This window comes from Lactuca virosa, chromosome 4, assembly GCF_052849685.1.
Source record: "Lactuca virosa cultivar CGN04683 chromosome 4, Lactuca_virosa_CGN04683_v6, whole genome shotgun sequence".
In the NCBI taxonomy this organism is placed as follows: Eukaryota; Viridiplantae; Streptophyta; class Magnoliopsida; order Asterales; family Asteraceae; genus Lactuca; species Lactuca virosa.
Genome location: NC_136429.1, coordinates 197,450,901 through 197,463,397, shown reverse-complemented (window position 1 = coordinate 197,463,397; position 12,497 = coordinate 197,450,901). Strand labels below are relative to the sequence as shown.

The following is a 12,497-nucleotide window of genomic DNA, read 5'->3' as shown; positions in this document are numbered from 1 at the left end:
AAATGAAATTTTTTCTAAAAAATAATGGCATATAGGAAACAAATAAAATGTTTAGGCAAAACACAAATGGAGACATAAATGTTGAGATCAAATGAAAAAAGAACGGATAAACTAACATGTTGGTTAACGGCAATGACCCAATAATAATAAAAAAATCCAAAATATAATGACATAAAAAATGACTAATATTATAAAATGTGACAACCGTCAATTTTTTGCTAAGTCAAAGTCAACTAAAGTCAACAAGTCAAACCGGTCAACTCATCTAACCCTTGTACATTAGGGTTTCCATTATGTTTCTTATTGTACAACTCGCAATCCTCATACAAATTATCACTTAGAGTTTTCACGTGTTCGGAAATTCTAAACCCTAATCAGGGTAAGTGACGACTCTACTCGATAAAACATTATTCCTTAACCCTCGGGGGCATATAACAATCATAACAAGACTTAACGAGGTTTACAAACCTTGCGTTACAGAGCCAAACACTCAAAAAAATCACAAAAGAAATCTCTCCCAAATCTCTCTCTGAATGAGAAATCTCTCCCAAATCTCTCTCTGTATGAGAAATCTCTCCAAGAATGTGAAATCTCTCCCAAATCTCTCTCTGTATGAGAAATCTCTCCAAGAATGTGAAATCTCTCCCAAATCTCTCTCTATATGAGAAATCTCTCCAAGAATGTGAAATCTCTCTCAAATCTCTCCAAGTATGTGTGATCTCTCCCAAATCTCTCTCAAAAAGTTCCTTTAACTTCTTATAATCATTTCGGGCATCCCGACACTTAACTTGGTGAAAAACGGCGCAAAACGGGAAGAATTCTTGAAAAATAGCCTAAACAAACCGAAACCCTCCTTTAAGGACCGAAGCCTCTCGGACCGAAAGTGCTTAGAACCGAACTAAGTCGGACCGAACCCGAAGCTGCCAGCGAACCGAACCCGAAGGTCCCTTCGGACCGAACCTTCCGAACCGAAACCATTAGGACCGAACCGAAGTCTGATGATCCGAACCCAAAGTTCGCTTTCGCTCCTGACCTTCGCCTTTAGGCTATTTCGCTCCACCTCGCCTTCGGGCCCAGCAGCAACAAGGACCGAACCTCGGCCCAGTACCGAGAGGTCTCGCAGATAGCCCTTTCCTTCCCGGTTTTCGACTACGACTTCATTTTAGGCCCGTTTTACATAATTTTAACGCGGGATTTTCACCCAAAATTATATTTTAACATATAAGACCCCTAAATTCATAATTAATCACGTTTTTTAGTGTAAATCTTATCCAAGATTAGTGGGTAGGATATTTTGGGTGGAGTGTTGACTTTGCTTTAATGTATGACACAAGCAACCACCCATGCCCACTCAATGACCAGCCATTGTCCTTCCACCATACCTGGTCATTTCATTGTCCTTTTTCCCCCTCTTTCCAGCCAAGTACTTTGACTCAAGGGTAAGAAAACCCTTGTCTCTCCTCCCATTCACTCACACTTCACTAAGAAGCAAAAACTCATTCTCTCTCACTTCTCTCTCTAGATTTCGAGATTCAAGGCTGATTTTGAAGTTCTTCACCTACCTTGGTAAGTAAATCTCTCCCCACACTTGATTTCCTTACACTTCTTCACTCAAATCGTGAGTTCCTTACACAAATATCGTCATATTTGTTGTTAGATCTTCGAATCTTCAAGCATCATCTAAGTGTTCTTGAGTTGAACACTTCTTTTCTTCATCATCCATCTACTGTAATCACTCAAGGTGAGTTCATACCCCTATCTTTTCATGTTTTACTTAAGTTTTAAGGGGGGGAATACAAGTTAAAACACCAAGAACACAACTAAACTCATTTAACAGCCTTCATCAGAAAAGTTCAACTCCATTCACGGACTGTTTTGGTCAACTTAAACATTTTAGTTTTCAAAACTGTATTAGGTGCAAATAGTTCAGGTTCAAACCTTTAAAATGACTACTTGCTCATCACCATACGATTTTTCTATGATTTATGGTGATTTTTACAAAACAGCCTATCATTTCAGAAACAAATTCGGACCAGTCTGTGAATATGAACATTTTAACACAAGTTAAAGACTTAGAAAAATCATAATAAAAATTATGAATAAACTAGACACATTTTATGAACTCTCAGAATTTACGGATTTAGTTTTTGACTTCGTATGATTTTTATATGATTTTTCTAAAACAGTGCAGAAAGCTTAAAAACTAGTTAATAGCTTTTAACTTTCATAACACTTTGTATTATGTTGAGCAAAGTGTATAACAATAAGTTCTAAATATTGAATGTAATTTCTTGTTAGTTTATCATCATAAACTGAAATTTAGTCATTCATGATAAGATTCTTCATTCATTTCGAACACATATAATAAGTTATAATAAGCATAGTTTATGGATTCATAGCACTAATGTATTTTCATAAAAGAGTTCTTTTTCAGTACAAACGTTTTGGATAAACTATAATAGGTATAGTTTATGTATCATTTACATTTCAAACTCATTTACCAAAGGTTTTCAGTTAAGTTCACGTAAATCTGTTAATGAATAAATTTGTGAGACATTCGCTTCGTGTTACCTTCATGGTAACAAAGTCAAAAGTCCGGTAAATTGTAACCAGAGTCTCTTGTAGGGAGAACGTGATAGTTGTGTATAGATCTATATTGGGTTTGACAAACCCACACCTGAGCTGCATGCAACAGCTAGACCGGCAGGTCTGTGGTGACAAGTGTCATTTAACTTGCGACGCCTGAAGAACGTCGTATTACGAGGCCGTCTGAGTCATAGTATGGTTATAATAACTCACATGTGGTATTAACAAATCATAAGATTTACGGGTTCTTACTTTTAAATTAGCGAGTTATGTCGATTTAACTCACAGGAAATACTTTAAGTATGGAAAAATACTTGTTTATCTTCGGTCCTGGGATTTAGGACCACCTAACTTTAAAAAGGGTTTTATGCCGATTTAAAATCGCTTTTATATCTTTAAGTATGGAAATATACTTGTTTTCGGTCCTGGGATTTAGGACCACCTTTAAAATCGTTTTTATATCTTTAAGTATGGAAAAATACTTGTTTTCGGTCCTGGGATTTAGGACTACCAAACTTTAAAAAGGGTTTATGCCGATTTAAAATCGCTTTTATATCTTTAAGTATGGAAAAATACTTGTTTATTTTCGGTCCTGGGATTTAGGACTACCTAACTTTTATAAGGAAAATATAGGATTTTCTTTGGAACATATTTCTATTAAAACTACATAAAGCTAGAATTGTTAGACTTCAGTTATAATTGTTAAGTGTATATGATAGAGTTATATAAGAATCTAGTCACAATCGACTTAGAATTGGTGGGTCCGCCTCATCTCCTGTTCCTTGTTTGGTTGTGGACCCAGGGCAGACCCATTATATTCAATAGTTTATTCAACTTAAATTTTATATAACTTATATACACTTGGCGATTATAGAATGAATCTATGGGTCCCTCTAGGGTTCATTATCGCATAACATAGAAGCATTCATTTCACTTAATAAAGAAAATATTGGATTTTCTGGAAACATACTTTGTCGCTTTTACAAGGAAAACGGTTTCTTTCTCAAACAAAACTCTTATGAACTCACCAACTTAATTGTTGACACTTTTTCAAAACTACTTGTATTCTCAGGAAATCAGTGAAACAGGAAAACCAACAGCATTTTGAGGATGGGACGATAAATCGTCAAACGTTTCATTTTGTCATCATAATGTAATTGATTTTGAAACATGTAAACTTATTCCATGGTGTAACATTTTCAATTATATTTATGATGGTTGTATTTACTTTGAGCACTATTATATTCGTTGTTGTGATACTATACATGAAGTCCTCCACCCCCGGACGTTTCCGTCATCCTTGGTTTGGGGGTGTGACATAAAAGCCCTAAATTTTTAAAGCGTAATTGGAAAAAGCCCTAATATTTTTTTTACTATTGCTATGGCCACAACTTTCTTGCAGAAATATTACTCTAGCCCACTTAACGAGTTTCATGGTTAACTTGGTTAATTTTTTTGCAAAATCAGTCCTAAAAAGTTCAAATTTGGTCCCTGAGGTTTGCAAAAAATTACACCACATGGTTTTTTAACTTTATTTTTCGTTTTTTGTGTACTTTATTTATTTTCGGTTTTTTTTATAAATATATATACATTTTTTATTTTCTTTTTTTTAACTTTATTTTTCAACAATTTGTTTTTTTTTACCTTTTGTTTTCTATTTTTTTTCTATTTTAGTTATTTATTGTTTTTCTAATGTTTTTTATTTATTTTGATTCAAGTAAACAAACTTTAATTCAATTTAAATTACTATAACAAATTTTTTTATAGAGACCGACTATTATTATATATTTTTTTCTTTCTTTTAGTCTATTATCAAATTTAAAAATATTATCTTGAATTTTAACTATTGATATCACATATAGAAATATGATTTAATTTGCAAGTTATATAACACATTGAAACACTAATTCTCAATAAACAAGCTAATTTTTTTTAATTTTTATTATTTCGTAACATAAATATAATAGCTCTAAAGAAAAAAAAAAGAATAAAAAGAAAAAATAAGTTGGACCGAAATTACAAATATAAACATAACTATTTTATTTACTTGAATAAAAATAAAAAAATTACAAAAACTATAAATTATCAAAATTTTAATATACTCTAATATATTAATACATTTTAAATTTTTTGAAAAAGGTCAATAAAAAGTTAAAAATACAAAAAAATAAAAATAAAAACAAATAATTGGAAAACAAAAAATTAAAAATATAATACGAAAAGAAAAATGAAAAAAAAAACTCTAATATACTCTATATATACACTAAAAAAATAGAAAACAAAAGGTAAAAAAACCACATTGTTGAAAAGTTAAAAAAAAAAATAAAAATAAATAAAGTATATATAACAAAAGAAAATAAAAAATGTATATATATTTATAAAAAAACCGAAAATAAATAAAGTACACAAAAAACGAAAAATAAAGTTAAAAAACCATGTGGTGTAATTTTTTGCAAACCTCAGGGACCAAATTTGAACTTTTTAGGACTGATTTTGCAAAAAAATTAACCATGAAACTCGTTAAGTGGGCTAGAGTAATAATTCTGCAAGAAAGTTGTGACCATAGCAATAGTAAAAAAAATATTAGGGCTTTTTCAATTACTCTTTAAAAATTTAGGGCTTTTATAATATTAGTCTCATAAAAAAATAGAAGTTAAAACAAAATAAGACATATAAATAATGGTTTTTTTTGTTGTTTTAACTATTTAATGTGATATTCAAGGATTAATGAAATAAAAAAGCTTTTTGTCTCAAATTTCACAAAATCTCAATTCTCAACTATCCATTTGCATCCAATTGCATTATTTAGTAAGTCATCTTTTGCCACATGAAAATATTGCCGACTTCTAAGAAAGATCTTGATCTTCGTTCCCCTTTTAAAGAAGTAACAAAAAGTTACGGAAATAGAGAGAGATAAAGTTGTTAAAGTGCTTCTAGATCTCATGGAATAAGGCATAATTTAAAACAAAACTTTCCATCTCTTGCTTTCATAGAAAAAAATTATGAAAATCCTGATTACATTACCGCAGGCCAAAATGAAATTTCGAAAAGCAAGCCAAAGAAAAGCATCGTTGAGATATATATTGAAAAAATTGTCATTTATAATTACCATCATTTTTCATGTAATCATAGAGCATCTTCTAAAGTCTTTTGTCTTCATATCATCATTGATAATGTCCTGTATACATTTGATAATAATTTTGATAATATTTGTTTATACACTATGTCTTTGTTAAACATCTAAATATCGTATTTGTCATTTTCAACGTTTTTTAATAGCATATATATTCAAATATATTTATTTGATAATTTTTGTTGATTTATAATTTTTTTTACCATTTTAAAATCGCTAAAACTAAAAATAACCAAATGGACAAATGGACAATATTGTCCTTAGTTCTAAATTGCAGTTCAAGATCACGTGTTGAATTTAATTACAATCGCAGAGGCTTCTTCCCTATCACAACCTGTCTTCTTCCCAATCACAATCTCTTAATACTTACGTGTAGCCTCCAATTCCCCCTTTTGATCTAGTTGACGTCTTCTACACACACATCCAACGCAAACACACTCTTTATTCAGGTGTGACACCAGTTCGTCACCACAATCTAATCTAAGGTATGTGATTCTTCTTCGTTTCATAGCATTGATTGAGGGCTAAATCGGTTTTGCTTTTTGGAAGTGTTTATCTGAAAGTGATATTTAGGATAAATCGATTGGATTTTGGGGGGTAAATCGATTTGGAATTTTGGTTATCATCTTCAAAAATGTTGGTTTTGGTGTTTGCTTATTCTTGAAAGTAGATGGATAATTCTGGTTTGCTCTTTAAAGTTGAATTCTAATGTTTGTTTCTGTTGGATCAAAATGAATTGATGCAAGACACTTAAGGCATATATACACGATGAAGCATATATGCAAACTTTATTAACCATCCATCAGTTTTTTACAAAGAGAATACTAAGGTAGGGTGAGCATGGTGCGGTTTGGTGCGGTTTTAGGGTCAAACCGAACCGCAAACCGCAAGGTGCGGTTTTTAAATTCTAGAAACCGTTGGGTGCGGTTTTTTAATGGTTCAGTTTTGCGGTTTTTGAGTGCGGTTTCGGTTTGTACCGGTTCGGTGTCGGTTTTAAACCGATTCAAACATATGGTGCGTTTTTTTATGTTCATTGGTACAATTTTTTGAACCGTGGTGTTCATGTGAAGATTTATGATTGTATGACATGCTATCATTTCGTTTCCTCACATTTATAAGCTGTAATTTTGAGTTTTTTATGTTGTTTACTTGATCGCTTCATTTGCAACCCATATTCCCAAACTAATTTTTTTATTCAATTTGTGCTTAGAAGTTACAAGCTTGCAACTTGTAGCCCACATAGTGTTTACACTTACACATAATCATTAAGTCACAAACACAAAGTGACAAACTCAAATACTAAACCTAATATCTAATTACTAATTACCGTCAAGTTCAATATATAATATATGTATAAATTAGAATTTATTAGTTTTTTAAATAATGTGTATAAATGTATAATATAAATTAGTGGTTTATTTTATTGTTAATAAGCTTGGTGCGGTTCGGTTTTGGTGGTCCGGTTTCTAGATAAAAACCGCACCGCACCAATAAATTCGGTTTTTCAAAAAAATAAAATCCGCACCATCGGTTTTTGCGTCGGTTTCGGTTTTCGGTTGCGGTTTTTGCGGTTTTTCTTTTATCGGTTCGGTTTTTTCTCACCCTAACATTGCAAAGTTTCATGCACTAATTGACTGTTATACCCAATTGCCCCTATTAAGCATAATTAACTAACTTTAATATCCAACTTAACTAACTGATTATAACTTCCATCAACCAATAACTTGAAATGCCTAGAGTATCCTTCAACAGTTTCAACTCATTGCTGATGTGTTTTACTTTTGAAGTTATGGAGCTTTGGCTGGTTTTGTTCCTGAAAATTCAAGCTTATATTGGATGATGTAATTAAATGTATTAAGAGGCTGCAATTGGGATGAAGGCAGACTACAATGGGAAAGAAGCCCCTGCAATCGTAATTAACTTCAAACACGTGATCTTGTATTGCAATTTAAAACTAAGGGCAATATTGTCCATTTGGTTGTTAAAGTTTTAATAATTTTAAAATGGTAAAAAATATTATAAATCAATAAAAATTATCAAAAAATAGATATATATATATATATATATATATATATATATATATATAACATTAAGGGTAAATACGATAGAATACGATATTTAGATGTTTAGCAAAAGCATATATAAAATTCTGCCAATATATATTATGGTTTTCAATTCCCTACAAATTGAACATAATATATATATATATATATATATATATATATATATATATATATATATATATATATATATATATATATATATATGTTAAAAAAATAAGATGATGCGGTAAGACCATCTTTAATCAATTTTGTCTAGTGAAAGAAAGATATGGAATAATCAATTTTGTGTAGTGAAAGAAAGATATGGAATAATGATGTATTGCTGACGTGACATGCCAAAAATGTGGTATCACACACACCGGTTTAGGAAAAATCAAATATTTTTTTACTATTTCTTCCTACTAACTAAATCTAGACAAATATCAAAATCAAAATAATAAATTAAGAAAGAGACCTAATGGATTCTACACGACGTAATGTTATATAAGGAGGAACAAGGGATACGAGAATATTTAAGTTTTCTAAAACTAATAAATTAATGAATTCATATATTGTAAGTCATACAACCAAAAATATAAACTCACAATGATATCTACTTCCATACAAACACTCTATTAGAATTTTCATAAGATGAGATGACTCTATGGCCAAAACTCATTAACATGTGATCAACCATTTGTTTTAACAACATGATCTGGATCGTGAACCAAGATCATGTTCCACCTGCTTGTAATTTTTACCCCATAAACAAAGATGCAAAGTTGATGCCCCCATTTTAAAATTCAATTACCAACTAATAATACCACTTGTACAAGAGAAAAGTGAAAGAGAAAGAGAAAGCACAAACAACTAACTAACTTCCAAAATCTCAACTGCTTTTAAAATTCCAATCCAAAAACTCAAAGTCTGCAAGAAAATATTAAATACCAGTCGTTCAGACAATGTGAAATTTTTCTCATAACCATCCGCATACTTAACCAACCACTTCTTATGCCGGCACTGTTACAAAACAAGGATTCAGAAACAGAGCTTGTTTAGAACATAATCACCAAAACAAAAACAATTAAAAATAATAATCATAAATATTGCAAAAAAGGCCATACTGTATGTTGAAGTATCGATTTGTTCCGGAAGCTCCTTTATGTCGACCTCAAACCTTTCCTGAACCTGCAAGCAACATAAAAATTAAAATTATGATATAAAATTAGACAGATATTCAGTCCACCAAAATAATAATAAAAAATGTACTTTTTATGTTAGGGTGCAAAAGTGCAACAAATAAATACCTGATTAAGAACATCAGAGTCTGAAGCAGATGATACAAAAGTGATAGCAAGACCTTTTGTACCAAATCTGCCAGCTCTTCCCACCTGTGCCAAAACAAAGCATCATCAATTAAGAAATCAGTTTACATTAATTTAAATAATAATAATAATAATAATAATAGTCTTTACTTGTTTTTATATAAAATTAAATGAAAGAAACGAACCCTGTGGAGATATGTATCAGCAGAATCTGGCATATCATAATTAATGACAATATTAACACGCTCAATGTCTATCCCTCTTCCAACTAAATCAGTTGCCACCAGGATTCTTTTCAGCCCTTCCTTGAACCCCTTGTAGCGTGTCAATCTAATACAAAAAATGTCAAGTCAACTCCAACAAAAAAAAAAAAAAAAAAAAAAACATATTATAAAAACCAGTGAGTTAGTTTAGTTGGTTGCCTTTCTTCTTGAGACATTCCAGAATGGATGCATATAGATGGGAAGTTGCATTCCACAAGTAATTTGTTAAGCTCTGCTGCTCTACTCACACTCTTGACAAAAATGACAACTTGGTTGAAATCCAAGGCATCTAGAAGGTCATTCAGCTTCCGATTCTTCTCCATCTCACCCAATTTTATATAATGCTGACATCACATCACATCACAGGAAATAACAGATTGAGAGGAATGAGGTTTGGTTGAATGATTTTTCATATGAAATCATTTACATTTTCATGTAAATACAATCATGTCATTTTCAGGAAATAAAAGTAAGTGAAAAAGTTAAAACATGAGTCAGCTCTTTTAGTTAACTTGGATTCATAGAGTTGTATACCTGGACCAATCCATGAAGAGTTAACTTGGCTTCATCATCAACATAAATTTCCATCGGCTGAAAATGGTAAAAACAGGAATCAAGAAACTGTTAAGCAAATTACAAAACACAAAGAGTTCAATTACACAAGAAACAAACAACAATGTATTTGTATTGTATTACATACATCTTGCATAAACTTCTTGCAAACAGGTCGAATCTCCTTGCTTAGTGTTGCAGAGAACATCATCACTTGTTTGTCATGAGGGGTCATCTTGAAAATATCCTGCACATCTTTTCTCATATCTGTACACAAGTAAAACAGAATTAAACATACATGCCAAAAACTAAAGCATACACTATAAGTAATAAGACAGCAATAAAAAAAACAACCTACCAAGTGACTCAAGCATTTTGTCACACTCATCAAGGATGAAATGCCTCACATTCTTCAATCCAAGATCCTTATCTCTAGCAAGCCCTAGTATTCTTCCAGGTGTTCCAACAACAATATGAGGACATTCATTCTTTAGCAGCTCCTTATGGGTCCTTATGTTGACTCCTCCATAAAAGACAGCAACTTTGAGGTCAGGCAAGTATCTACTGAACCTTTCAAACTCATGGCAGATCTATATGACCACAAACAAAAAAAAAGTAAGACATGGGTGAAAATTAACATTTTCAGATTGTTGAAGGGTTACAAATGAAAATCTGACCTGATAAGCTAGTTCTCTGGTGTGGCAAAGGACAAGTGCAGCAACTTGACCTGCTACAGGCTCAATTTGCTGAAGTGTAGACAGAACAAAAACAGCAGTTTTCCCCATTCCAGACTTGGCTTGACAGATGACATCCATTCCTAAAATAGCCTGTGGTATGCACTCATGTTGCACTGATGAAGCGAATGAAATCCTTCGTAAGTAAAAATCACGGCTTCTTCCCGAAAATGGAAAGGTTTACCAAACCAGATATCTGGCTGAAATGATGAGCATGGAAGTAATATTTACCTGAAAAGAAGGAAAGAATAAAAAAAAGTATAATTAGTTGAAAGACACATGTATAAAGGAAAGAAACTTGGGAGAAAAAGTAACAGGAGCATATTGGTAATTTGGTATACAATCTATAACTACTAATGAATGAAAACAAACAGAAGTATAAGACTTTGCCTTCTGAAGGGTGTTCAAATCCAGAATCTACAATGGCTCGAAGAAGCTCTGGTTTCAGCAAGAAGTCTCGGAACCCGGAACTGTGAATTCCAACATAGCCCCTGAAATATCAAGTGAAGTAGTATAAAATCACATATAGGAAGGCCACATCAAATAGAAGAAGGTTAAAGCCTTAATGAAATAGTATAAAATCTCAACACTGTTGAGCATGTATAAATAAGAGGAACATAGACGTGTTCTAGTTCTCTTTGTTTGAACAGGTGAGAGTGATACGTTTAAGTTTCATAATGAAATTCTTTTGGTGGTACCTAGATCCACAATCAAGTGATGAATAGTTTCTTTGATGCAAGGATCTAAGATAACGGAAGTGTATCTTGTGTTCAACTATGTTGTAGAGTAATACCAATTTTTATACTTTTGCCAATAAAACTCACTTGTAAATAACTCATATAACTATACAGGTAATGTACGTGAGACATGGCATGTTTAACACTTTCTCCAAGTACGGTTATCATTAGTGTTAAATAATAATACTCTCAATATTTTTCCCTCACTGTCAAATATGATTAAATTAATGAGAATCCCCCCTAAATGTCATTCTGCAATGAATTACCAGCTAAACAGTTCCTCGAGTTCAAACAAAGGATTCAATTTAAATTAACAAGTAACAAGACGTCATACAAACTCTGAAAAACAAAAAAAACAAAAAAAACAAAAAAAAAAAAAACAAAACCTAGATCAAAGTACTGCGGCTTACTTTTTGACGGTCTCGGAACCAGGTTTCCCGTTGATGGCCTCGGGGGCTTTTTCATCTTCCTCTTCATAATCGAGAAGCTCCTCCTCGTAAGCGTCGTTATCCTTTACTTCCCCCATGACAACTCCTCTGCACAGCAATACTACTTTGCTATAATCAATTATAAAGATCAATCAATCCATGTTCAAAATAAAAGAGAGAAATCTGCGATTTAGGGTTTATGTTTACCTTTCTTCGACCAAATACTAAACTCGCTTGCGGCTGAAGCGCGTTGAAACAGATCGAGATCAAACAACAAGCGTTGTGTTAAGAGCAGAGATTGAGGGTAGAACACCTGAAAGAGATTAAACAAAAATCTAGGGTTTTCGAACGAGACGAAGACTAGAGAGGCAGATACAGTTAACGGCTACAGTGAATAATTTATAGACAAGTTATCGTGTACCGGTAAATTACATCCATGCCCTTAAAGTGGCCGCTCCCGTCACACCTATCATACTTCGTACAAAAACTAATCCAACTAGGGTTATACCGTTGTCTGACAATATTAGGGGGTGTTTGGATAGGAAAAAAAGAGGTGCTTATTGCTTATTCCCATAATAAGCTAATTTCGGTGATGTTTGTTTTCTGAAGTCAAAATGTCTGCAGTCTGCGGACCATATCTGCAAGCTTCTGCAGCAGAAGAGGTGGACCAAGTGTCTGCAGTCTGCAATTAGAAGTC

The 12,497-nt window shown here is 32.4% G+C and overlaps 1 protein-coding gene across 3 annotated transcripts; it reads right to left on the bottom strand.

Annotated features, from left to right (window-relative positions):
- Positions 1–8,543: 8,543 nt before the first annotated feature.
- On the bottom strand, positions 8,544–12,184 carry LOC145107877 (DEAD-box ATP-dependent RNA helicase 15-like). 3 transcript variants are annotated; one of them, XM_079044830.1, is made up of 12 exons: positions 12,008–12,184; positions 11,783–11,929; positions 11,026–11,126; positions 10,579–10,751; positions 10,260–10,491; positions 10,050–10,168; positions 9,884–9,940; positions 9,509–9,693; positions 9,272–9,416; positions 9,069–9,152; positions 8,886–8,949; positions 8,544–8,781 (listed from the first exon to the last, which is right to left on the bottom strand). In XM_079044830.1, the coding sequence occupies exons 2-12, from the start codon at positions 11,896–11,898 to the stop codon at positions 8,771–8,773; spliced, it is 1,287 nt and encodes a 428-aa protein (XP_078900956.1). In that variant the 5' UTR covers positions 11,899–11,929; positions 12,008–12,184; the 3' UTR covers positions 8,544–8,770. The 3 variants fall into 3 exon arrangements, with proteins under 3 accessions (XP_078900956.1, XP_078900957.1, XP_078900958.1); XM_079044831.1 differs by having other exon boundaries at positions 11,783–11,908; XM_079044832.1 differs by lacking the exons at positions 11,783–11,929; positions 12,008–12,184 and having other exon boundaries at positions 10,579–10,866.
- Positions 12,185–12,497: the final 313 nt, after the last annotated feature.